Source organism: Takifugu flavidus, chromosome 5 (genome assembly GCF_003711565.1).
Source record: "Takifugu flavidus isolate HTHZ2018 chromosome 5, ASM371156v2, whole genome shotgun sequence".
In the NCBI taxonomy this organism is placed as follows: Eukaryota; Metazoa; Chordata; class Actinopteri; order Tetraodontiformes; family Tetraodontidae; genus Takifugu; species Takifugu flavidus.
In genome coordinates this window covers 16,597,287-16,622,305 of record NC_079524.1, presented here as the reverse complement: position 1 = coordinate 16,622,305, position 25,019 = coordinate 16,597,287, and the positions used below count along the sequence as shown (strand labels likewise).

General features: G+C 46.6%; 4 protein-coding genes across 7 annotated transcripts; 3 read left to right on the top strand and 1 right to left on the bottom strand.

Annotated features, from left to right (window-relative positions):
- Positions 1-71: 71 nt before the first annotated feature.
- inpp5l (inositol polyphosphate-5-phosphatase L) lies at positions 72-12,011 on the top strand. Of its 3 annotated transcripts, none has more exons than XM_057031898.1 (16): positions 72-659; positions 3,149-3,201; positions 3,422-3,511; positions 3,594-3,681; positions 6,426-6,489; positions 7,007-7,110; positions 7,340-7,392; positions 7,751-7,870; positions 7,950-8,034; positions 8,118-8,213; positions 8,321-8,395; positions 8,568-8,641; positions 8,734-8,845; positions 8,963-9,046; positions 9,276-9,335; positions 10,926-12,011. In XM_057031898.1, the coding sequence occupies exons 1-15, from the start codon at positions 600-602 to the stop codon at positions 9,315-9,317; spliced, it is 1,200 nt and encodes a 399-aa protein (XP_056887878.1). In that variant the 5' UTR covers positions 72-599; the 3' UTR covers positions 9,318-9,335; positions 10,926-12,011. The 3 variants fall into 3 exon arrangements, with proteins under 3 accessions (XP_056887878.1, XP_056887877.1, XP_056887879.1); XM_057031897.1 differs by having other exon boundaries at positions 76-659; positions 10,923-12,011; XM_057031899.1 differs by lacking the exon at positions 72-659 and adding an exon at positions 829-867 and having other exon boundaries at positions 10,923-12,011.
- Positions 12,012-12,804: 793 nt separating this feature from the next.
- On the bottom strand, positions 12,805-15,672 carry nkx6.3 (NK6 homeobox 3). 2 transcript variants are annotated; one of them, XM_057031914.1, is made up of 4 exons: positions 15,582-15,672; positions 14,385-15,130; positions 13,940-14,109; positions 12,805-13,678 (listed from the first exon to the last, which is right to left on the bottom strand). In XM_057031914.1, the coding sequence occupies exons 2-4, from the start codon at positions 14,797-14,799 to the stop codon at positions 13,448-13,450; spliced, it is 816 nt and encodes a 271-aa protein (XP_056887894.1). In that variant the 5' UTR covers positions 14,800-15,130; positions 15,582-15,672; the 3' UTR covers positions 12,805-13,447. The 2 variants fall into 2 exon arrangements, with proteins under 2 accessions (XP_056887894.1, XP_056887895.1); XM_057031915.1 differs by lacking the exon at positions 15,582-15,672 and having other exon boundaries at positions 14,385-14,883; positions 14,974-15,563.
- Positions 15,673-16,437: 765 nt separating this feature from the next.
- On the top strand, positions 16,438-18,699 carry LOC130525298 (E3 ubiquitin-protein ligase NEURL3-like). The gene is given in 5 exon segments (XM_057031909.1): positions 16,438-16,594; positions 17,345-17,653; positions 17,656-17,859; positions 17,998-18,144; positions 18,255-18,699. Coding segments are annotated over 5 exon segments (855 nt in total). The 5' UTR covers positions 16,438-16,563; the 3' UTR covers positions 18,419-18,699.
- A 1,026-nt stretch (positions 18,700-19,725) lies between these two features.
- On the top strand, positions 19,726-21,979 carry LOC130525297 (E3 ubiquitin-protein ligase NEURL3-like). The gene is made up of 4 exons (XM_057031908.1): positions 19,726-19,883; positions 20,622-21,137; positions 21,276-21,422; positions 21,533-21,979. The coding sequence occupies exons 1-4, from the start codon at positions 19,853-19,855 to the stop codon at positions 21,694-21,696; spliced, it is 858 nt and encodes a 285-aa protein (XP_056887888.1). The 5' UTR covers positions 19,726-19,852; the 3' UTR covers positions 21,697-21,979.
- Positions 21,980-25,019: the final 3,040 nt, after the last annotated feature.

Genomic DNA, 25,019 nt, shown 5'->3' with positions numbered 1-25,019 from the left:
GATTATTGGGGGGGGGGGGTCTTTGGAGTCCCACAGAATGATGGATTGGTAGCTCTGTCAAAAGTGCAGATTTATCATGGCGAGTGTAAATCGGCGGTCTGGGCGCTGTGACGAAGTTTAACAACACCAGCCGTTTCCGTGGCAACCACACCTTCTGGGTTTACCCTGAATGGCTGCACGCGCCGATTAGGAGGAAGACGGAGGCGGAGCCGCCGAGCCGAGCTCGCTGCCGTCGACGGTTCCGCCGAAGCATTCCGACCGCAGCAGACCTGCCTACCGGCTGCTTTAAGTCCGCTAAGAAGCTACTAGTCCAATTACCCAAGAGGAGGTGGAATTCTGCCCGGGCGGGACGCCGAAACTTTTGTCTGGACGATGGGCATGAGCGCGCCCCGGACGCGCGTCGGCCCCCCCGAGTCCCCCCAGCGGTAACGAGCAGGTCGGAAGCGCCGCCGTCTGATCGCTGACATGTTGGGGAGCTCCGGGCGCTGATGGTCGCGGCGCACACTCGCTTCAGAAAAGCCTCTTAAGTCTCCGGCTCCTTCCGGGGCCCCGACGCGCGTCGCCGCGCAGCTCTCGCGAAGCGGCGGTCGGCGGCCAACATGGAAACCTTCACCGACGTGCTGCTCGTCACCGCCAACGTGGGCTCGCTCTTCGACAATGTAAGTGGACCAAACAAAGTGATAAACCGCTCCGCATCGCAGGAAGCCGGAGGATTATGTTTAAAGCTGTTCGGCCTACAGAAAAGAAGTCGTCGACGGGAGGTGCGCTTCCCTCGGCTTTAGCGAGGCGCCCGACGCGTCAACCCGGCTCCAAATGTGCCAACAAGCAGCCGTCACACTTCAAATGCAACATTTACACCATTTCCATGTGAGCTGTCACTAGCATGTGTTGTGCGCCCCCCCCACCCCCCATCCACGGGCTGGTACCGTCCATCAGAACTTAGATCAGAGTGAATATGTGACCAAATCTATGGAGGCAAAAGCGCAGCGCCATGCGGTGTGACATGGATGCAGCTAGGAAACAGACTTAATTGGGATTTATTTGAGATAAGTAGATGTGGGTTTAGTAGCTAAATTTGCCTTCAGGTCTTTGGGGAAAGATCATATTATTTACCAAAGTCCACTGGATGATATCCAATAAATGTGCTGCTCTAAACTTCAAAGTGGCCTTTATGATGGGCACAGGGAATTCATATTTCTATTATCGTCTTTACTCTTGATGAGAAGTAGGAAAACTGTGTCATGTTGCATATCGGTCTGGTGTAACGGTAGAGTAGCTATTAATGCTTAACTACAATTACAGGCTGTGACGGACACTTTTATGGGGTGGTTATAGGGTGATTATTGCCGTCATCTTTAGCTCTCTGACTGCTTTACAAGTCCCAGACAATCCTGCTCTTACCTGAAGTTGGCAGGATAATAACCTGTTCATCACAGCACACACACACACACGCTCACTCTCAGTTTGGAGACGATGATGATGATGATGACGGAGAAGAGATTCCTCAGCTTTAATCTAAACGGAGGAAAACTGGGTCCCAGTGTTCAGGTTGTGACCCGCGAGTCACTTTGAAATCTCCGCCGCGGCCACGTTACCGTCATGTTCCACACGTTTTGACAAGACTTGTTCTTGAAAGTAATTCTTGAGAACTGAAAAGTAAAAGCATTTCTGGACTGGAATGATGGGCCTGGACTGAACTGAGGAACCAGGAAATCACTCATGGAAATTTGGCTCCGGCCCATGTTTCCACTTGCCAGAGCTGTCTCCAGTGGACTCGTCTAAGGTCCCATTGTGGGAGATATCTAAACAGATGGCTCTTCCTCGGGGGATTTTGACTTCTGTCTTGACTTGATCCCTATTTTTCTGTAAACACTCCTGAGTGCTCATTCAGTTCTCCAAGATAAGGCAGCCCTGATCTGTCCAGACCAGTGAGGCCACGCTGCTACTTTAGCTGCTCAATTCTGACAGGAACTAGAGGGAATATGTCTTCCTATTGTTTTACGTGCATTAGCTAATCTTTAGGTGTGGAGCAGCATCGTCAGGGAGGTCAGTGTTGTCGTTGAGGCGTTTTTCTGTCCCTCCTGTGGCCTCGACATGCTTCAACTTGTCTGGAACAAATATGGGACCCAGCAGAAAGATGTTTTTCCTGTTGACTGTGTGAATCAAAGGTGTGTCGATTCTGGGGAGAGCCATGAACATTCTTCAGGTTATCGAATATTCACTATGAACATTGTTCATGTCATAGCAACACTGCTGTGAATATTTGGGGTTTAATTCTCTCTTCTTTTTTTTTTACCGTGATATGTTTCACAGTATATGATGGAATTGAACCTGGTGGTGCTTCAGCTATTTTCAGTTTTATCCCTATTATTGTTTTACTTTTGATTTTATTACTGTATTTTTTGAAACGTTGTAAAGCCGCGTCCGTCCAGCAGATGGCGCCACAGACAAAGCCTGTTCCAGCTAACGCAGCGGGAGGGTCACATGAATTTCCCGGAAAGGGGGGGGGGGTCTTCCCATGTTTGTGTGGGTTCCCTCCAGGTTCTCCAACTTCCTCCCACAGTCAGGGAGGTGAGCTGGTGACTCTAAACTGACCCCGTGTGAGTGGTTCTATATGGTTGCCTTGCAATGAGCTGGTGACTTGGCAGGAGTTCCAGCCCCCCTCCGCTCGAAACAGGGGCCATCCACCCAGTCCTACTACACCTGCTGTCTGGCCAGGTTTTCTCCCCAACCAAGTTCTGTTTCAAGAACTGGGTTGGGCAGTTCTACCCAGTTCTGTGGTCAAGTATTGGATAATCAGATTGTAGCCGCTCCACCTTTGGTGAGATCTCTGGAAAATCTCTGGGGAAACTACTGTTATTTATTTATTTATGGTAGTTTGAACCCTTCTAACGAGATCTGTTTGAAAAATGTCCTGTAAAAATTCTTATTTTAGCACTGTAGCTTTTTCTGCTTCGGTTATTCCTTTCACATCCTAATATTCCTCCTGTGTTCGACAGAAGCTGCAGCGAACAACTCACTTTTTATTTCCGATCACAGAACTTTTGATGACTTTGATCATTCATTGATTCCTCCTGGGAGGATTGCATTATTCTTTTTACAGCAATGTCCACGAGCTCCAAGTGATGTGAGATTTCTGCTTTTGCAGGTTGGTGACATCCAACACGACTGGTTACAGGAACTCTATAAGGTGAGCTTGACGTACCCCAGCACTGCCTGAATAATTGAAGCATTTGTTGTTTCCGTTATTTCGTGGCGGCGTCAGGTTTAGCTTGTGTTTCCTCGGCGGTGTCAACAACGTGAAGAGCAGCTCGTAACTGTCATATACACTGATGAAATTATCCAAGTCCAGACTACTCTATTGTAAACCACTTGTAGGGCCTAACAACGTGCTCTAATCTCCATCTACAGACTGTCCCAGCCACAAGCCACAGTTCATCGCCTTGCACTTCCAGGAGGTTGGAGGAAAGGACTATATGGTCAACATGGGCCATGCTGAAAACTTCTTTTGGTAGGAGCAAAGTGCTACAGAGAGTCAGAGATCTACAGAAGAGGTTTGATCTCCTGAGGGTGCTGTTCATCTCTCTTCCCAGGAAAATTGAGTCGAGTGAGGAAATGAAGGATTTCGACAGGGTTTGCATTTATGTGGACAACAACTTCCAAGCGGAGGACAGCTTCACCGTAAGAAACAACGAGCAGTTCACACGTTTGTCCGCTAGATGGAGCCATTCTCCATGTTGAAAGTACACGTCGATATAAACTGTAGTTTTACTGTTCACAAACACAATAAATTAATGTAATGTGTTTAAATTGAAATCAAAATTCACCAACAACAATAATAATAAAGGTCCTAATACGAATAATTTAGTATATTAGATAAGAATATTTAGTACAGTATATCGACTATTTGCCATTATCAGCTCTTTTTCAGTCTGTGTGTGTGTGTGTGTGTGTGTGTGTGTTATGAAAGAGAGACAGGAAGTTGGACAATCAATGTGATAGAAAATAGTACAGTATTTCCATCAAGTAATGGAAATATGGATAATTTGACCTGTTTTTTAATTCCATTTCCACAACCTGGCTGTCCACTATATTTGGAATATCGCTATTGTTCTTCAGGTTTTTGTAATTGATTTATTTATTATTCCCTTTTTTACTTCACGAAAGGAAATTCATTAATTTCCCTTTTCAGCATCGCTGATAAAAGCTTCCAAAAAAAGGGGGCTAAAACAAGCACTTCTTTCATATTCATTCATCTTTTTCAAACACGAAAACATTGGATTCATCGATTAAAATTTTTACATAAGTGAGGGTATTAAAGTTAAATCCGCAACCTCTCTTCCTTATGAGTGAGTTGTGGGTGCTTCGGTGTGTCGGTTCAGTTGTCTAAAATTAAAAACACAAAAGTGTCCGAGTGCGTCTCCGACAATGAACCCCGTCTCCTCCCACGTGTTCCTCCACGGGGCGGCTGACAGTTGGGGTCAATGGCTCCATCTGTACGGTGAAGAAGTCTGAAGTTAAAGAAAAAACCCAGCAGGAACGTCAGTGGTCAGGTGTGGTGGTGGTGGGGGGGGTGGAGGGGGGAGGACCAAAGTCAATACATTTAACTCTAGATTAAAACTATTGATCCCAGCCCATTTGTGCACGATAAATAAAGTGCAAGGGGGGTGGTGGGAGACAGCTGGGACTAAGTTTCCCCCTTCTCCCGAGTGTTCTCTCTCTTCGCTGTTTGCCCTGAGACACGGTGCCCCCCCCCCCCTCCCAGGACCACCACTCCTCCTAATGCCTCATTCTCATTTCGTCTGTGCCACCTGCATTGATTTTCAATTTGTTTCCCTTCGCCTGTGCATCATCACTTATTTGGTCAACCTAGAGTTTGGGGGTTTCTTTCAGGAGTGTGGGGGGGGCAGGGGGGGTGCTGCTGCTGGGGTGGAGGGGGCCGACTCGTGTGTGTTTCTGGTACAAATGGTGTTTTGATAAAAAATCACTTGCGAGTCAATAGTTTTTTTATTAAACTGTGCACAAACGTGATGGATGGAGGCGGCTGAGTACCTGGAGAGTGCACGTGCGCTCCACTCGTTAAACGGGACCTTTTACTGGTTAACAGGAGCTTTTCTCACACCGTTACTTCAATCTAGTCCTTAGATTCCACAAACTAATCCTCACAGTAAACTCTCCTGACTTAGGAGCGACTCTCAGCCAGTCCGAACCCGAGTTTGGACGAGTTTGTCACAGTTTGCTGCGCCTGTTTCATTAATTGAGGATCACTTTGGCAGTGAAGATAAATGGCGTCTTCAGGGAGAGATCTCTCATGCTCCGGTTGGAGGTTTCCGTGCGTTTGAAGGGGGGGGGTGGGGTGGCTCCGTCACGCCCCGGGCCCCTCTGGAGGGCCGGCTGATTTTTCAGGGAGGCAGCGCTGGCAGACAGCAGGCTCTACTGCTTAATACCTTTTAAATTGTTTTAATTTTCTGTCTTTATTGATCTCGGGGGGCATGATTAATCAGATCAGTGGAGCAAGCAGTTAGTACATTAAAACATGTCAGCGCCACGTCAGGAGTGATGGCACGCTGAAGGGTGTCTGTGAGGGGTGGTGTGTGAACACGCTCGGGGGCTCATTTGTCCCCTTAAACGTCTCTATTCTTTAATGTTTCATGTGTCTTTGCTGCCAGTAACTCTATACTGTATAGAAACGTCACAATTCACCCTGATGGCAAAACAAAACCTTAGTTTCATCTTCCGAGACACACGCACACACACACGCACGCACACACACAGACATTTGGCTGGTTTATGTTGTGGAGCTCCCTTTTTTTTCCTTTTTTTTAACGTTTAAAATGAAAACTTTAATGTTCCACTGTGGCCACTGACAGTATTTGAGGCATCCGTGCATTTTTGGTAACCAGAGCGCCCTGTGATGGGTCCATCCCAGCAGTCAGAGCCTCTCAGCTCCTGGAGGAAGCGGGAGTAGCCAAGAAAAACCCGCTCAGGCGCCTGTTGTCAGCCCAGGGCAACTGCTCCTGGTAGCAGGATCCTTTGAAACGGTTCCACTTCTAAAACCTGATCTGGGGTCGGCCGCTCCCCACCCAGAGCGCTTGACACCGCCGGCCTCCGTGCGGATTGTTGTGGACACTTGAGCTGAGATCCTCGCCGTTTATCAGTCGGTTTATCGCGCTGCCATCGCGTCTGTCCCCGAGTCCCTGAGAATAGAACAGGAAGGGATCTAAAGTTGCATCACAAGCCATCGCTGGCTCGAAGTAGAGTCGCCAAACTAACCTTCAGGATTTTAGGATGGTTAAACGTGAGCTTTGTAGTGATTTTCCTGTTTTACCCAGCAGCTGGAGCAATATCAGACCACAGCTTTACTGTATATTTAATGTTGTTTACTCTTGTCTGCTGCATACAACACATACTTTCCTTATCTGCAGGCTTTGGGGAGCATGTACTTTATCCACAACACGCTGAACGACATCTACCAGTATGATTTCCACGGTAAGGCATTTGTTTCGACTCAGACGCTGATTTTTATCGCGTCGTTGTTTTTCAGCTCGCCATTCGGTGTCATTTAATGCTCACTAGGTTGTGCACAAATACCGAATGTTTCAATGATGAAGATAAATACCCAGCTTATTTACGCTCTCCTCTCCTTGCCTGACTGGTGCCTATCGTGCCCTCCTCTCCTGGCCAAACGTTAGCAAAGAAGTTTAAAGGGGAAGTGTTATTTTCCCGTTGCAAAGTCAAGTCACGTTAGGGGTGAAAAAGCTGGGTAGAAGAGCTTATGGAAGGACCATAAACATCCTGCAGCTGCCACCGGCTGCGAGCTTGGACATATTGTTGTTCACCAGACACCGTCTAATGGCTCTCTTATAGATTCTGTCATCATATATGCTCCTCTGATGAGGTTAACACCAGTTTATTGATTGCCGTTTGCATGTTTTGTCCCTTTTTTTCCCCCGTGCACACTCACTCACACACACACACACACACACACACCCTTTCTCTTTCACAGACAAAGACTATAAAGCGGTGTCAGGGCACAGCAAGCACGTGGCCTCTCTGAACGGCATCACCACAGTGGAGAAAGAAAAATTCCCAAAGAATTTTTGGCCAGATGTGAGTATACGTGTGCGCGCTCGCGTGCATCTGTTTGTGCGTTTGTGTGGAGAGGGGCAGGTGACAGCCTCAGAGAGCTGCTGGGACTAATGGGCCTACTGGGGCCGCTCTGGCTGTCTGCCTGCTCCGACAGGAAGATGAGATAAATTATGGGAGAAAATCAATGGTTATCGTTAAAGACATGGCTCACTGCTGTTTAGTGACGCGCCCGAATTTGTCTGTGTTGCAGTTCAAGTGGTCCAGAAAGGGCTTCATGAGGACCCGCTGGATCGTGCACAACCAGTACGTACAATTATCGTCCGTCTGACCGTGTTCGCGTGGTCGGTCTCAAAATTTGAAAATCAGGTGACAAAACACAAGTGATTCTGAGCAGACTGAGTAAAATATGGATAAAGCGCTTCAAAGCGTCGATACAGTATGATGTCATATAGTCAAAACACTCCTCAATGAGGAGCAGAACAGTGATATTAATCAATTCATCCATTTTCTAACTGCTTTTCCGATTCCGGGGGGACTGAACGGGTCGCCATCTTTTAATGTGTGTAAATGGCAGAAGATGTGATAGCGAACGGGGGCTGTGGGGCCTCGGGGCACCTCTGAGCCCCACCCACCAGACGTGTCTGTGTATTCTTGCTCACAGAGCTCTGGACCTGGTCAACGTCCACCTGTTCCACGACGCTTCCAACCTCATCGCCTGCAACTCCAGTCCTTCCATTTACTCGGCGAACCGCAAAAACGCTCTCAGATATGTCATCAGCAGGTGAATCGCCTCGCACGTGCTCTGTTTATTGTGATTGGGTTGGATCGCATTTGTTCCTGACCGTCGCGTCTCCTCGTAGGATATCAGACGCCCGCCACCCTCCTGCCCCGTTCTTCCTATTTGGAGATTTCAACTTCCGCCTGGACGCGCTGAGTCTGGTCCAGGTGACTTTCGTGTCCTCTGGAACTCGGTTTCTGCCGGGCAGTCTGAAACCCGCTGACCCCCTGTTTGGTTTTCCCCCGAACAGCATCTGTCCACATCTGCGGACGTGCAAACTGTGAGGAAAGACAGCAGCGACGAAGTGGAGAGAATCATCTGTGAGGAAAAAGACAATGACCACCAGGTAATTGGATCACAGCCACCTATAACAACAAGAGCCACGCCATCGATGATGATGATGATGATGATGATGATGATGATGATGATTACAGCTGTTGTATTTATCGGCAGGTGCTGCTTCACATTGAGGAAAAGCTCTTTGCTTACCTGCATCAGGCGGTTTTCAGGGAGAACAACGGCAGAGCAGTGAGTTCCCTGTATCCACATTTCCACCGAATGATAGAACTTTAAGAGGACTGGAATAATAAACCAGAGTAATAAACCAATAAAGATATTTTAACTGTGCCCTGATGCCCTTGCATGATGTAAGCCACTTCCAGTAAGCCATTAATCATCAATGTTTGTTTTGATCCCTCAGCTCTTAAAATATGACAAGGAAGTATCTGCCTTTTATGATGTTATCCAAGAAGAGAGCATTCATTTTCCACCCAGGTAACATTCCGATCTGATGACTTCTTCTACTCGGGAAAATCAATTCCCATTTCCTTTTGGTTGCTCCTGTTAACCGTGCTATTTCTGCTCAGCTACCCTTACAGTGAAGAGTACTCTCAACCAACACAGTACATGAACACGCGCTGTCCTGCCTGGTGTGACCGTGTCCTCGTCTCACACACCGCCCAGAAGTTCATCGGCAAGGTGTGTTTTTGTGCCTCTTTGCCCTCTCAACACTCCAACATATGAATTACATGATTATTTCCACGTTTAATAAGCATTACATGTCTCGCTAATGTAAAGATAAACCCCTGTTTTCAGAGAGTTGATGATGATGATGACGATGGTGGGAAGAAGATTGTTTACAACACAGTGGGTCCTAACGTCTGTATGGGAGACCACAAGGTAAAAACTGGCCTGTGCAGTATATCCAGTATATTGTTTAGCCCAGGGGGGGTCGGAGCCCAGTCTTCAGGGGCCAGAATCCAGCCGGGTTTTCTGTCCAACCGGGGAAACGGCGCTTTCGCCCAGGTTCCCCGGTTGGATTCGGGGCCTGGAGGACCGAGCTCCGACCCCCCCGCTGCGATGAACAAACGCGCTCATTTCCATTGTTCTTCTTTTTCTCTCCTCACAGCCAGTGTTCCTGTTCTTCTCCTTAAAAACAAATGGACATTGACTCTAATTCTTCGGCATGGTAAGTGAACACACCCCCGAGTGTGCTTGCGTGTGTGCGTGTGTGTGTGGGAGAGCGATCGCAGTCGTTTCGCAGCGCTCCCACGAGAGCCGTAACCCAGGACGACCCATAGCAGCGGAGCTATGAACTAAGATGGAGCGGCTGTGGGGCCCAAGCACTCCTTTGTGCCCACTGTCGTAGGATCACAGGTTATCAGCGCCTTCCCCTGATCAATGCGGATGGGATCCTCTCCACTGTCAGCGTGGACGCGCATTAAGTGCTGCTCCGCTGCCGCTCCGCCGCTGCGCTGCGTTTCATTAATTACAACCTGGATTGCTGACGGGAGAGACGTGCATTTCATCAGACAGCATATCGGCATTTTTATGGCCGAGGCTTTGTTTCGCTGATGGTTTTTCCCTTTTTTAAAGGACGGAGGGCTTTTTAATGAAGGTCCTTTATCAGAAGGCAGCAAAGTCAGGTTCACCCCATAGGAGGAATCTGGACATTCAACTTGTTTGAGGAGAGTTCTAAAATCTGATCTGCTGAGAGTCTCTTTGGCTCCCATCTTGACTGTATTTTGGATTCTTGTCATTCCTCCTTGGCTGCTTTGGCACAGAAACATTTTACAGGTCGTCGTGTACAGCTGTGTTTACAAAGATGTCGAGGAGGATAAGCTAACGGAATGATTATATCTCAGGAAACCCTGTCCTGATGATGTTGTTGACAACAACATCATCTTTATCCTGGCCTGACACTGGATTTTCCCACATTATACGTACACACTGAACATATCCCTGAGAGAGTTTTGATGATGATTGATCATAGATCAACCCCCTCCCCCAATCCACCCAATACTGGACTAATGTGGTCTCTTTCCTGGTTCTAGTCAGCACCCGAGCAGCAGCATCCTGGACCAGCTGTAGGGACTAGAAGGACTCCATAAAAGTCAATTACAATAATCCAGCCTGGAAGTTGTTTAATCTGAGTTGAACTCTGGGAAATTTCTGGTCAACCAGGCCGTTATATGAAGCGGGCCCGGAGTTTCAGGCGCTGATCCGTTTAGTCTGGCTCCACCGATCGATATAATTGGGGGCCATCGGGTGCGAGCAGGAGAGCCTGAGCTCCCCGGAGCCTACCCAGTCCAGGTTGTGGTGCAGAGCTTGGCCTAATCCCTGCTCAAAATGGCTCTGTTACATTTGAAATCTTGCTAATCTGGACCAAAATGCAGGCAGACAATAATTAGGTTCCATTTTATTTGGGGAAAGTCTGACGGAAGGCAACGTAAAATGAGTTTTGACATGAGTTTTAGTTGAATTCGAAAGCGACATCTTAAGATTTTGGAGCAAGCGGAGGAATCTCAAGTGGTCCAAAATAAGGGTCAGGTGAAAGTTTAAACTGATAAAGATAAAGAATTCAGTCCGATAGTCGTACCTGCTGAGGGAGGCTGGTACCTGCCCTGGAGGGTGATTACTCTGGAGTTCATTCCATCCTCTCTTTCTTCAAAACATTCCAGAAATTCACAGATAAAGCCGATGGGTTCAAGCAGTCCAGCCCGAACCCACCGGTTTCCTCTGGGACATGATGCAATGCTTGTTTATTTGTCCTCAGCAGGTAGAAATGGCACTTCCTCCCAGCTCCGCCACCATCCTTCCCACCACCGTGACGGGCTCTACAAACACTCCCGGACCAAGCCGGTTTATTAGCAACCTCCAGAGACGAGTCCCCTCTCACGCTCCCGCTGTACGTGCATTCTCATCCGTGCGCGACGGTCAACTCCACGTGTACTACTGGCACTCCTTTGTCTTATTTATCCCTTTAAAGGTTCAGACGTACTAAATTTCAAATCAAGAGTTAGACCGAGGATTTCTTTTTGTTGGGTATTTTTAAACCATTTAGTCTTTAGTTAGGAATTGTACCAATGATTAGCTGTGGGAGTAAAAGAAACCCAGTAAATGAAAGCTGCTCTCTCAGATGCTCCCTGCAGCGTTAAAATCTTTTCCATGTTCACCCCTACAGCATTTCACACGGTCTTATTTGTCTCTCTTGACTACTTTAACCACTTTAACCAAAGTCGAAGCATAAACGTATGCCCGATAACTTTTAATTCCATAGAACCGATGCTAACTAGGATAGCGAATGGAATGGTCAGGATACGTTAAATCACATGGACTATAGTGGTTGTAATGCTGTAGAGGGGCTGAGTTTATCCTGCAGATTTAGGCTGCTGGAGTCAACCTTTCCCTTCCATACCAACCTTTATAACTACTAAGTGCTTTATTCCTCAAGTTGTTGCTCAGCAGCTGTCATAGCTGTGTCTATTGTGCAACTGTGGTTCTTCCTTCCAGGTTCAGTTGACATCCACCCTGTTTCATTGCCAAATGAGAGATTTTTATTTGGAATTTGCAGATTGTTAGATCCATTATCTGTACGCCCACTTTGTGAAACATGTTCTTTTCTCCTGCCCAGTTTGATGGTCTTAGATTCATACAAATAGGATTTTATGCATGATTTTACGTGTTAATTCAAGGTTTTCTCTGTATAATAATATTTTGGTTGTTTAGCATTGAAACCCTGGGAGTGGACCAGTAGGCCAGTCTCACTGTGTGTTTAGCTTACTGGTCCAACATTACTGGTCCAGCATTATATCACTGATATTTTGCATTAATTTGTAAATAAAATATTACCCATGTAAATATATTGTGTTGGCACGAGTGGTCAGTTTTCCAGCTTACACCTACGAGCAGCGGTTGACGCTTTATTTGAGCCGTTTAGATCAGGATGTGCTAATATTTCCTATTCAAATGTATCGGACTGCTCAGCTGAGCTGTGACCGCAGTAAACGATGAGCACATTTTCTACCAATCGAAGCAAAATCACACTATATACTGTACGCATTAGACGGGATTTTGTTTTTAAAATCTATGCCTTTAATGTGAAGCCGTTATTCAGCATCTATTGAATTCAGCCACAGCGGTCATTGCAGGAGAAATACGACCTTTCAAACAGGAGGTATTGAAGCGGCGCTCCGACGCCGGATGGGCCTCTGATATTCGCCGTCTTTTGTTCAGACTGAACGTCTTCATAGGACAAGCCATCAAGAGACTGAGTCCGAGCTCTAATTGGATTTCTCCTCTGGGCTCGGAGAAATCCATTGCTTCGAAGCAGACGGCTGCAGTTTGCAGGGAGAGAACAACGCTTGACATGTCGGAATGTAAATGAAACAATAAGTGTGGATTCTGGCTGGGCTTAAAGTAGAAACGAGCAGGTCTGTTTAAGGTGGAAGTGGGTTGCTGGGGTTGTTACCGCCGATTAAAGCGTACCTAGGAGTAAATTGACCTCCGACCCCTTCAGCATTTCTCAGCCTGACCTGCTAAATGACTCCGTAATTTACTGTTTTGTCTGATTATTCTGTGTAATTGTTCACATGTCTTTTGAGCACTGCAGCGCTGTGTACAAGAAATCTCTTAAAGGATGACTTTGCACGTTTTTTCTATCGCTGAATTTCTTTATTAACATTTTCAGACTGGAATAAACACCAAATAATCATTAATAATCTCCTATTGCATTATTATCAAGAGCATCATGCGGGCTCTACATGTTTTTTTCCATAGCATCGGCGTTCTGGGCTCTCAAGGGAATAAAAACTGGACGATTTCCGGAGCGCAGCTGCAACAAGGATCATTAAGAGGGGACAGTTAAATGGAATTTTACAGCAGATACCTCAGAGCACTGATGTCATTTTTCTTTGATTCATTCCATTTTTTAAATTCCTGAGTTATAAAGTCAAAACTATATTTTTTTCGAATGGGTATTTTTCCATGCTGACGCAATAATTCGTCATCTTTTTAATATTATCAGCAAGGATTTTCAGCGGAAGTGAATGACACTGAAAGTGACTTCATTCTCACTCTCTCTCTCGCGCACACACACACACGATAGAATTAGTGACAAAAATTAACTTTTGCTCAAGTATCTACAAACCAATTCCACTATCGACCTGTTGCGTCACGTACTTTGAATTTAGTTTTTCGCTTCAATAACCACGATGCACGTTGGAACCAGTCAATTTTCCCGGCATGCCCGGCGCGTGTCAGGTGGCGTCCGTGCACGCAGGTCGTGCACACCGCGACCGGTCAGACGTGGTGTGGCCCGAGGCGCAGCACGGAGAAGGCCCGGCGGTGTTTGCGCAGCAGCAGGCGGATCTTGTCGTCGTCCGAGTCGGGGTCCAGCGGCTTGTTGTACTCCTCGTCCTCCACCTCGTTCTCCGAGGTGTCTCCGCCCGGAGCTCCCTGACTGGACTGCGTGGAGCTCGGCTCCGACGCGCTTTTCTTCCGCCACTTGGTGCGCCGGTTCTGGAACCACACCTGCAGAGGAACGGAGCGAGTTACCACAAGATCCAAATCCCTGATAGTTGCGCAATCAATTATTTATTATGTTATGTACCCTAACGCACAAGGATTCAATAGCTTACGGGATTTTTTTTTAAATCTCTAACAATTTCTACTAAAGTGCATAGAGACACAATATTCCATACACAAAACAAACATCTAATAGTTCTATAATTATGAGTCGGTATTTTGGGCGACCTTCTCCTCCAGCCTTCCATCCTCACGCCGCATCTTTACCTTGACTTGGGATTCGCTCATGCCCAAAGAATAAGCCAGTCTCGCTCGTTCAGGTCCTGCCAAGTACTTTGTCTGCTCAAACGTTTTCTCCAGAGTGAAGATCTGATGGCCGCTGAATGTTGGTCTGGTGTGTTTCTTCCTGCCAGGCACCTCTTCCAGGGGACCGCTGCCTAAACACAGAGAGAGGGTAAAAAAGACATCCCGCTCGAGTGCACTATTCGCTCAACATGAATGTATTTGCAACATCCTTCATATATCGCGTGAAAGCGGCACAAAATAACAGTCAATTTCCTTAGAAATGTTCCTAATTCCACCTTAAAACTCAATTGTTAATGACAAATCAGACGTGTTATTGTCGCGGTGAATAAAAGCCGTGTGGACTGAATGACCTAGCGGCGTGGGCTGATGTCTACAGGTGCCGATGATGTCGTGGGTGCCGACTCACTGTTGGCGCACTGCTGCCTGCCTCCCCTCCAGTCGCAGCCGCTCTCCGCCCAGCAGCTCACGCTGCGACCCTTCATGGGACACTCGGCGCCGGGCTTGGCGAAGCCGCCGAGGTTAGAGTTGTAGTCTCGGTTGTAGTACACGGACGCGTTATTGACCGAGGGGCCGAACCCCCCCATGGTGGAGTATCCCGACAGCAGCGTGGTGGTGCCCGTGGAGCCCATGCCCATCATGGAGCGGCTCAGGATGTCGCTGATGCCGTGTGGGGTGCCCGCCTGCAGCTGGCTGTTGAGGCCCGGGTTGAGCTTGTAGAAGGAATTGGACACCGAGTACTGGCACATCGGGGCCTTCAGGTCCGAGGGAAATTGGTTCAGGCTGTTGGTGAACAGGAAAGACCCCTGGATGTTCGGATCCATGTGGCTGCGCGTGACTCTGCCTCCGGGTCTCAGTACAGCATCCAGGCGGGAGAAGACCTGGGGATGGCTCTGACGCCCACTGTCCTAAGGATGGTGGAATTAAGGAGTGCACGGAGGCGCTGTTAAAAAGTCCCCGGTGACGCAAAAGTAGCTACTGCGTAAGGAAGTCTTTACCCTCAAGTCTTCTAAGACACAGCGTGGTCCGTGATAATCCCATGTCTGCGGTCTGGGGCCAGCCGTGTGGACACAGGCTTTAGAGACCACCTACGACCTCCTGCCGGCTCCCTCCACACATATCATAAATAAGGAGGAACTGGAAATGGAGTGGCACCTGCAAACACATAGGCCACATTAAGAAGCAGCTTGGGATTGGCCGGACTCTAATGGTCTTAATGCCCTCCCATTGGCTCCGGCCCGCAAGCAAAGCCTTTATTGGACGGCAGCAGATTAATAGTTTTTTGAACAGGTGGAGTGGGAACAAGTTGATTTTTTGATGGCCTGCCATGTCTGACCGAGAGCCAGCTGAGCCTATGGTGCACCGGGGAGGAGGAGGGGGAGGAGGAGATGTGCTCTGTTTCCTGATGCATGTTTGAGAAACAGAATTCAGGCTTTTTCTATTAAGGCTTTATAAAGAACGTGAAATGAACAGGAAGCTGTCACACATGTTTACACATCTGTACACGTTGTAGCTGTTGAGTCCCACAACAGCGTGAACCCTGGAGGAGAGGAAGGAGAGATTATTCTTTTAAATGTGCAAAGACAGATTTTTTTGGCGTTATTACCAGTCGTCTCATCTGCCCAGCGTCACGCAGGAGAGGTCAGCAGCTCTAAAACACTCCCCAGGCTTTGGGACGCAAGCTAACAACATGCTGGCAGTTCTCAATTACAGACGGTAGGGTTTGGAATTTTCCAAGAGTAATGATGTCATCTTGGAATTTCCAGTTATGGACACATCCTGTCACATGACCCTGTTTTCTGGGTATTTCTGCAAGTTCCTTTAGAGGGAGACAACTTTCACCACGTCTCTGTGTGCACTAATATCACTTCCTGTGGTAATTTTCCATGTCTGTGTTATCAGGCAGCTTTTGGAAATCGTTCAACCTGCAGCCTGATAGAGGATTCATTCTTCATTAATCTTTAGAAATGCTTCCTTAAAAGAGTTGTTTGCTGTTTTGTTTCCATAATGTCACATCAAACTAATGATGGAAATAATGTAATCCCTCTTTAGCAGGAGTCAAAATCATGTATATTAATAATTGCACCAGATGTAAAACTAAAATCTGACTTTTTGTGTGTTGCTCTTAAAATATACCTGAAATTCTTGCTGATTACTTAAAATAATCTAGTAAAAATCCCTTCAGGAATGCTTGATGCGAGTCAGCAAATGAACAGGTCTGTTACTTTCTTGTTTTCATGTATGTGAAAGACACAGTTTAAAGGCCACAGAGGACGATCTTCAACAGAACACGGGGAATCCACATGTGTCAGGTATCAACTAAACATGTTTATAGCCTTCATGGTCCGGACCTCATGATTGCGTTTTATTACCACCACAATACGATTTAAAATAAATCACACACAGGACAGTAAAGTCCCAGCACTTCAGGTACTTTTCCAAAGTTAGACTCAGCCCTCGGTCCCTCCCATCCAGTGTTTGTGTTGGTGGAGCACGTGCGCCTGTCTTAAATAGCGCCTCCACTCCCTCTTCATCACAACTATCAACAGATCATCTACAAACAGATCATCAGCAGCAACGTCCTCAGGATGACGAAGGATCCCGACGCACATTATTCTGGTGAGACTTGAATCTCGGGAGCTTCAGCTGGAATCTCATCGACACTCGCTGCTTTGCATGTTTGTGGCTGGTTTTTAAGCACAGAACAGGAACGTCAGGGGACTTTCAGCCACATGGTTGTGGTGCTGATGGGCTCACTCACATTACTGTTGGTGTTCTACGAAGGTCGATCTTGTTTGAAATAGCATTAAGATTTCCTTCATACTCTTAAAAACTGTAAAAAGAAGATCGGCAGGTTGGCTCTTATCTTTATGAGCACCATTCAATCAGAGAGAAAAAGAGGAAGCAACTGTGGGACTAGTTAGTTTGGGAATAAATGGTGTCAAGTGTTCAACAGCTTCCAGTTCAAATAACTGGAAGAAGTGAATTAATTTAACGAGGTGAAACTGAAGCTGCAGGTGCTGAATGATGTGTGTAAGTGTTCCCATCAAACCTCTAACTGGGTCATCTGACACATCAATAGTTACCATATTTCTTCTGTCGACACCTTAGGGTGTAATAAAGGGCCGTCGAGCAGTAAAGGGTTATTACTGGTTGTTATCAGTTGCGGTGAATCAAAATGAAAGTAAAAGTCTGCAGCTTCTGGTAAGACTGTTTGTGTTCTGAGAATCTGCTTCCACAGCATTTACACGAAGCAGCATCACAGATGCGGATGGGCCCATTTTTGAACAACAAATCTTTGTGTTTTTAGAGAGAAAAGCAGCGTTTGTTGATGGCAGCAGATTTTTAAGTGGGTTTGTGCCGTTGCAGGTGTGGAGTCGATGCTGTCCCACCGCTGTGGTGGTTCCTGCCTCAGCCCTCTGACCTTCCACTGTCAGGTCTTTGGAGACAAGGTCAGCCTGAGTCAGGGCGGTCGGCTCGCCAGGAGGGGCGGATCAACCTTCAAAAACGGCCTGGTGTTCAGCAGCCGCCCGCTGGGGATCCAGGAGAAGATCCATCTGAAGGTGGTGACGACTACAACGGGCTGGCACGGCGCCCTGCGCCTGGGCTTCACCAACGTGCACCCTGCAGCCAGAGGGCTGCCCCTCCCCCCCATGGCCATACCCGACCTCACCCAGAACCGGGCCACTGGGCGATCGCTGTGCATGAATCCTGCTGCACGGTCGGTTCAGAGCTGAAGTTCTGGGTATCTTCTGGAGGAAAGGTGTATATGCGCGTCAACAACAGCAACAGAGATGAGGAGATTCTCAGCGGAGTCGATGTCAGCAGGCCGCTGTGGGCCATGATTGACATCTATGGACAAACAAGCTGCATTTACCTCCAAGGTGAGTTCACAACTGGCCCAGAACAACCTTGTTGCTGCTGCTGCAGCCTGTTTTTCTTGTTCTTGTTTCAAGGTATTTGCAGGATGTTTCTCTGGTAGAGTAGACCAGCCTGTTTAATGTCTCTGCTCTTCCACACAGGCTCAGAAAAACGAGGAAGGTTCTGTACGAAGCGATCCTGTCCTGCGCCTCAACACATCATCCTACCTGATATTGGCCGCAGCAGCGTGACCCCTGACAGGACCAGTTTTGAGGACACGTCCTGTCATCACAGAAAGCTCCCAGCAGGTCAGTCCAAACATCCAAATGTGGCTTCTGTCGTTCCCGGAGAAGCGACGGTGCTGTCCTGCGACAACGCGGCTCTGATGTCAACCTTGTGAACGCTCTTTTGTTGACAGATAACGAGGGGACAGACTGTGTGGTGTGCATGGAAAGAGAGGCCACCAACACTTTGACTTGTGGTCATCTGTGTCTCTGTCAGAGCTGCGCCGGCAGAATCATCCTGGAGTTTGGCAACTGCCCGCTGTGTCGACACCAGATCGGAGCTCCACTGAGGACGTGATGACGAAGCTGTGAAGCTGCTCAGAGACTCTAAATGTACAGTTCCTCAATATGTACAGTTCCTCAATATGTATAGTCCCTCAATATGTATAGTTCCTCTAAATGTATAGTTAATGTAAAAAGCAAGATTTTATCCAGAGCTGTGAAACCTTTAAGACTGAGCTTCAGTGAAGACTTGGTGTAAAGATGAAGAAACTCTAATATGTTAATATATTAACATGGTTCAATGTAACCATGTTGTAAATAAATACACATGTTCCATTAAAAGACAAACAAACAACATGATTGAGAATTTTATTTCATGTGATAAGTGACTCCTTCATATAAAAGTGTCACACAGAACCACTTTCTGGACCAAAACTTTGTGATGCCTTCAGATGAAACATTAATCTGTAACTACAATATAAGAAAATCATTCTGGTAGTTGAATCACAGCAACTGGACTGTTGGAGTTTCTTGAAGACCTTTCACCTCTCATCCATGAAGCTTCTTCAGTTCTGACTGTTGGGGAGTTCCAGATACTCTTCATGGGCCATTAACAGTCGGGGCCTGGTTGTTGGCTGCTCCAGCCCTCATGCAGCTGGTTGAAACTTCCACTGACTCAATGGGGTTCGTTAGCAGCCACTTGTGAAGCCTCGTGGATGAGAGGTGAAACGTCTTCAAGAAACTCCAACAGTCCAGCTGCTACATTCAGCTACCAGAACCACCATCACCTGGATGACTGAGAACCTTCACAGACAATATAAGAAAGAGTTCTGAAGGTGACCTAAAATAGCCTGTGTAAAATAGCCCGTAACGAGAGATAACATGACAAACAGGTTTCACACACATGAGGCGCTTCCTTAAAGCTTCCTTCAGCTTCAGCAGAGTCTAAAGAGCCAAAAAACAGTCGGTCCATCTTGATCCATATCGTTTTGGGTGTGGTGGATACAGAGAATTCAGAGCGTTCTGCAGACTGACACGGGCTGTCCAAAACACATGTAGAAAACAACTTTAATCTCTCCATCGGTGATTACCACTATTATGAAGGTGTGTGTGTGGGGGGGGGGGGCAATAGACCATTGCTGTGATGGGCTGGTGGTCGTGGTGAGCCTGTCTCAGGTGAGGGAAGCTCAAAGTCAGCACAGATGTTCAATGTTCAGCAGCCACTGAGGCTCCAGCATCAACTAAACATGTTTATAGCCTTCATGGTCCGGACCTCATGATTGCGTTTTATTACCACCACAATACGATTTAAAAGAAATCACACACAGGACAGTAAAGTCCCAGCACTTCAGGTACTTTTCCAAAGTTAGACTCAGCCCTCGGTCCCTCCCATCCAGTGTTTGTGTTGGTGGAGCACGTGCGCCTGTCTTAAATAGCGCCTCCACTCCCTCTTCATCACAACTATCAACAGATCATCTACAAACAGATCATCAGCAGCAACGTCCTCAGGATGACGAAGGATCCCGACGCACATTATTCTGGTGAGACTTGAATCTCGGGAGCTTCAGCTGGAATCTCATCGACACTCGCTGCTTTGCATGATTGTGGCTGGTTTTTAAGCACAGAACAGGAACGTCAGGGGACTTTCAGCCACATGGTTGTGGTGCTGATGGGCTCACTCACATTACTGTTGGTGTTCTACGAAGGTCGATCTTGTTTGAAATAGCATTAAGATTTCCTTTATACTCTTAAAAACTGTAAAAAGAAGATCGGCAGGTTGGCTCTTATCTTTATGAGCACCATTCAATCAGAGAGAAAAAGAGGAAGCAACTGTGGGACTAGTTAGTTTGGGAATAAATGGTGTCAAGTGTTCAACAGCTTCCAGTTCAAATAACTAGAAGAAGTGAATTAATTTAACGAGGTGAAACTGAAGCTGCAGGTGCTGAATGATGTGTGTAAGTGTTCCCATCAAACCTCTAACTGGGTCATCTGACACATCAATAGTTACCATACTTCTTCTGTCGACACCTTAGGGCCGTCGAGCAGTAAAGGGTTATTACTGGTTGTTATCAGTTGCGGTGAATCAAAATGAAAGTAAAAGTCTGCAGCTTCTGGTAAGACTGTTTGTGTTCTGAGAATCTGCTTCCACCGCATTTACAGGAAGCAGCATCACAGATGCGGATGGGCCCATTTTTGAACAACAAATCTTTGTGTTTTTAGAGAGAAAAGCAGCGTTTGTTGATGGCAGCAGATTTTTAAGTGGGTTTGTGCCGTTGCAGGTGTGGAGTCGATGCTGTCCCACCGCTGTGGTGGTTCCTGCCTCGGCCCTCTGACCTTCCACTGTCAGGTCTTTGGAGACAAGGTCAGCCTGAGTCAGGGCGGTCGGCTCGCCAGGAGGGGCGGATCAACCTTCAAAAACGGCCTGGTGTTCAGCAGCCGCCCGCTGGGGATCCAGGAGAAGATCCATCTGAAGGTGGTGACGACTACAGCGGGCTGGCACGGCGCCCTGCGCCTGGGCTTCACCAACGTGCACCCTGCAGCCAGAGGGCTGCCCCTCCCCCCCATGGCCATACCCGACCTCACCCAGAAACCGGGCCACTGGGCGATGCATGTGCATGAATCCTGCTGCACGGTCGGTTCAGAGCTGAAGTTCTGGGTATCTTCTGGAGGAAAGGTGTATATGCGCGTCAACAACAGCAACAGAGATGAGGAGATTCTCAGCGGAGTCGATGTCAGCAGGCCGCTGTGGGCCATGATTGACATCTATGGACAAACAAGCTGCATTTACCTCCAAGGTGAGTTCACAACTGGCCCAGAACAACCTTGTTGCTGCTGCTGCAGCCTGTTTTTCTTGTTCTTGTTTCAAGGTATTTGCAGGATGTTTCTCTGGTAGAGTAGACCAGCCTGTTTAATGTCTCTGCTCTTCCACACAGGCTCAGAAAAACGAGGAAGGTTCCTTACGAAGCGATCCTGTCCTGCGCCTCAACACATCATCCTACCTGATATTGGCCGCAGCAGCGTGACCCCTGACAGGACCAGTTGTGAGGACACGTCCTGTCATCACAGAAAGCTCCCAGCAGGTAAGTCCAAACATCCAAATGTGGCTTCTGTCGTTCCCGGAGAAGCGACGGTGCTGTCCTGCGACAACGCGGCTCTGATGTCAACCTTGTGAACGCTCTTTTGTTGACAGATAACGAGGGGACGGACTGTGTGGTGTGCATGGAAAGAGAGGCCACCAACACTTTGACTTGTGGTCATCTGTGTCTCTGTCAGAGCTGCACCGGCAGAATCATCCTGGAGTTTGGCAACTGCCCGCTGTGTCGACACCAGATCGGAGCTCCACTGAGGACGTGATGACGAAGCTGTGAAGCTGCTCAGAGACTCTAAATGTACAGTTCCTCAATATGTATAGTTCCTCTAAATGTATAGTCCCTCTGAATGTATAGTTCCTCTAAATGTATAGTTAATGTAAAAAGCAAGATTTTATCCAGAGCTGTGAAACCTTTAAGACTGAGCTTCAGTGAAGACTTGGTGTAAAGATGAAGAAACTCTAATATGTTAATATATTAACATGGTTCAATGTAACCATGTTGTAAATAAATACACATATGTTCCATTAAAAGACAAACAAACAACATGATTAAGTATTTTATTTCATGTGATAAGTGACTCCTTCATATAAAAGTGTCACATAGAACAACTTTCTGGACCAAAACTTTGTGATGCCTTCAGATGAAACATTAATCTGTAACTACAATATAAGAAAGTCATTCTGGTAGTTGATTCACAGCAACTGGACTGTTGGAGTTTCTTGAAGACCTTTCACCTCTCATCCAAGAAGCTTCTTCAGTTCTGACTGTTGGGGAGTTCCAGATACTCTTCATGGGCCATTAACAGTCGGGGCCTGGTTGTTGGCTGCTCCAGCCCTCATTATGCAGCTCGTTGAAACTTCCACTGACTCAATGGGGTTCGTTAGCAGCCACTTGTGAAGCCTCGTGGATGAGAGGTGAAACGTCTTCAAGAAACTCCAACAGTCCAGCTGCTACATTCAGCTACCAGAACCACCATCACCTGGATGACTGAGAACCTTCACAGACAATATAAGAAAGAGTTCTGAAGGTGACCTAAAATAGCCTGTGTAAAATAGCCCGTAACGAGAGATAAACATGACAAACAGGTTTCACAACATGAGGCGCTTCCTTAAAGCTTCCTTCAGCTTCAGCAGAGTCTAAAGAGCCAAAAAAGAGTCGGTCCATCTTGATCCATATCGTTTTGGGTGTGGTGGATACAGAGAATTCAGAGCGTTCTGCAGACTGACACGGGCTGTCCAAAACACATGTAGAAAACAACTTTAATCTCTCCATCGGTGATTACCACTATTATGAAGGTGTGTGTGTGTGTGTGGGGGGGGGCAATAGACCATTGCTGTGATGGGCTGGTGGTCGTGGTGAGCCTGTCTCAGGTGAGGGAAGCTCAAAGTCAGCACAGATGTTCAATGTTCAGCAGCCACTGAGGCTCCAGCATCATCTGCTGTCAGGCTGTATCAAAGTCCTGTGATGACTCTCTTCAGGGCAGTTCAGGGAGGGCTCTGCAGCCCCTGGGCTCTGAGCTGGAGCCCTGGATCGATGTTAGCAGCCGCTGTCATCCAGGACTCTCTTGAAACAAACCCATACACTCATATAACAAATGTTGATTACACAGTAAACCTGTAATGATGAAACTAGCTGTTCATTGCATCTTAACTCTCATAATGACGATTGAGTAAACGCTTTTATTAGGTTTTTTATTGTGTTTCCGCTTTTCTTTCAGAGGAGAGGGGAGGGGAGGAGAGTGAAATTTGCATTTTCTCCAATTTTGTTTGGAAGAGACGCAGCAATCTTTGCTTTATAAATTAAATATTAACTACAAAGTACATGTGTAATACTGAAACTAACAGCACATGAAATGCCTTATCAAAGATGTTTACATCCTGTGGAAGCTTGGAGTCAGCTATTACTGATTATTTTATTGTTTTTCTATGCTTATCTTTCACTTTGGCATCAGCTGCGCCAGGACTTTATTGGAGTGGAAAAACATCAACAACACAATTCAAAAGTCAAAATGTCATTGTGAGCAAAAACACATATGAATCTCTTCCTTAAAAGAAGGAAGACAGGAGGATTTTTGTACATTTTATTATTTGCTTTAGCAAATGATAATAATATCTGGTCTGGATTACCATCAATATCATAAAGGGGTCACAAAGATTCATCTGGCTAAATGCTTTGTAAAGTATAATAATGCAGAATTTGTTGTGAATTTTAATGGGATTCAATTTAGAATCAACATTAATACATACAAATTGCATCATTCTGCTAAAATTGCAGAAATGGCCAATGTAATTTACACATTTTAGTCGTATGAAAATGTAAAATGTGCAATATTTTCTGTAATGTTGTTTACTTTTGTATTGTATTTGTTTTATTTTACAAAACTACAAAATTCTGGTAACCACAGCTGCGTCATTTTTCTGTGAAACAGGACGTTGTGTGCATTTTTAAAACGCATTCAGCTTTTTATTAATTGCTTATTGTGATGAACTCAGATTATTTAAACTTTCCCCAGAAATGTGAGTATTTAACACAGTTTAAGCATTTCCAACCAAACAGCAACAGCCGCCTCAACTCCACTGTATCGAATCACAAAACAAATAACTTATCTTAACAAGGATAAGGATAAGGATAAAAAACTTTATTGATCCCACATCGGGGAAATTACACGTTACAGCGGTAGCCCGTGGTGTACAATACAGAAAAGTACTAAAAGAAAAAAATAAAAAGACTCTTATATTATGTACATTGCTATGTACATTATACAGTATATACAGAAATTAAAAATTATGTACAGAAGGAGTGTTGGACAATGTGAAGAAAAATGAAGGTGCAAATAAGATGTGCAAAATCAGACATTCCAGAGGTAGGATGATTAGTTAGTGCAAATATGCCAACCCTGGGTTATTGGTGATACATTAAGGGTTGTGCATGTTGAACAATCTGACGGCAGTTGGGATGAATGACCTGCGGTAACGTTCCCTTTTACACCGTGGGTGTAACAGTCTGCTGCTGAAGGAGCTGCTTAAGGCCCCCACAGTCTCGTGTAGGGGGTGAGAGGGGGTGTTCATAATTGATGTCAGCTTGGCTAACATCCTCCTCTCACCCACCTCCTCAATGGAGTCCAGAGAACAGTCCAGGACTGAGCCAGCCCGTCTGACCAGCTTGTTGAGTCTCTTCCTGTCCCTCTCTGAGCTTCCACAGCTCCAGCAGACCACAGCGTAGAAGATCACCGATGCCACCACAGAGTCATAAAAGTCCTAAGCAATGACCTGCACACTCCAAAGGACCTCAGTCTCCTCAACAGATGAAGACGACTTTGGCCCTTCTTGTACAGGGCGTCTGTGTTATGAGTCCAATCCAGTTTATTGTTGAGGTGAACACCCAGGCATTTGTACTCCTCCACGATCTCAATGTCCAAACCCTGGATGTTCACGGGTGCAATGTGAGAAGCCTTCCTACTGAAGTCGATCACCACCTCCTTTGTCTTGCTGGTGTTGATGCGCAGATGGTTCAGTTCACACCAGGCGACAACGTTGGTGATGACCTCCCTGTACTCCAGTTCATTCCCCTCAGACACACGTCCAA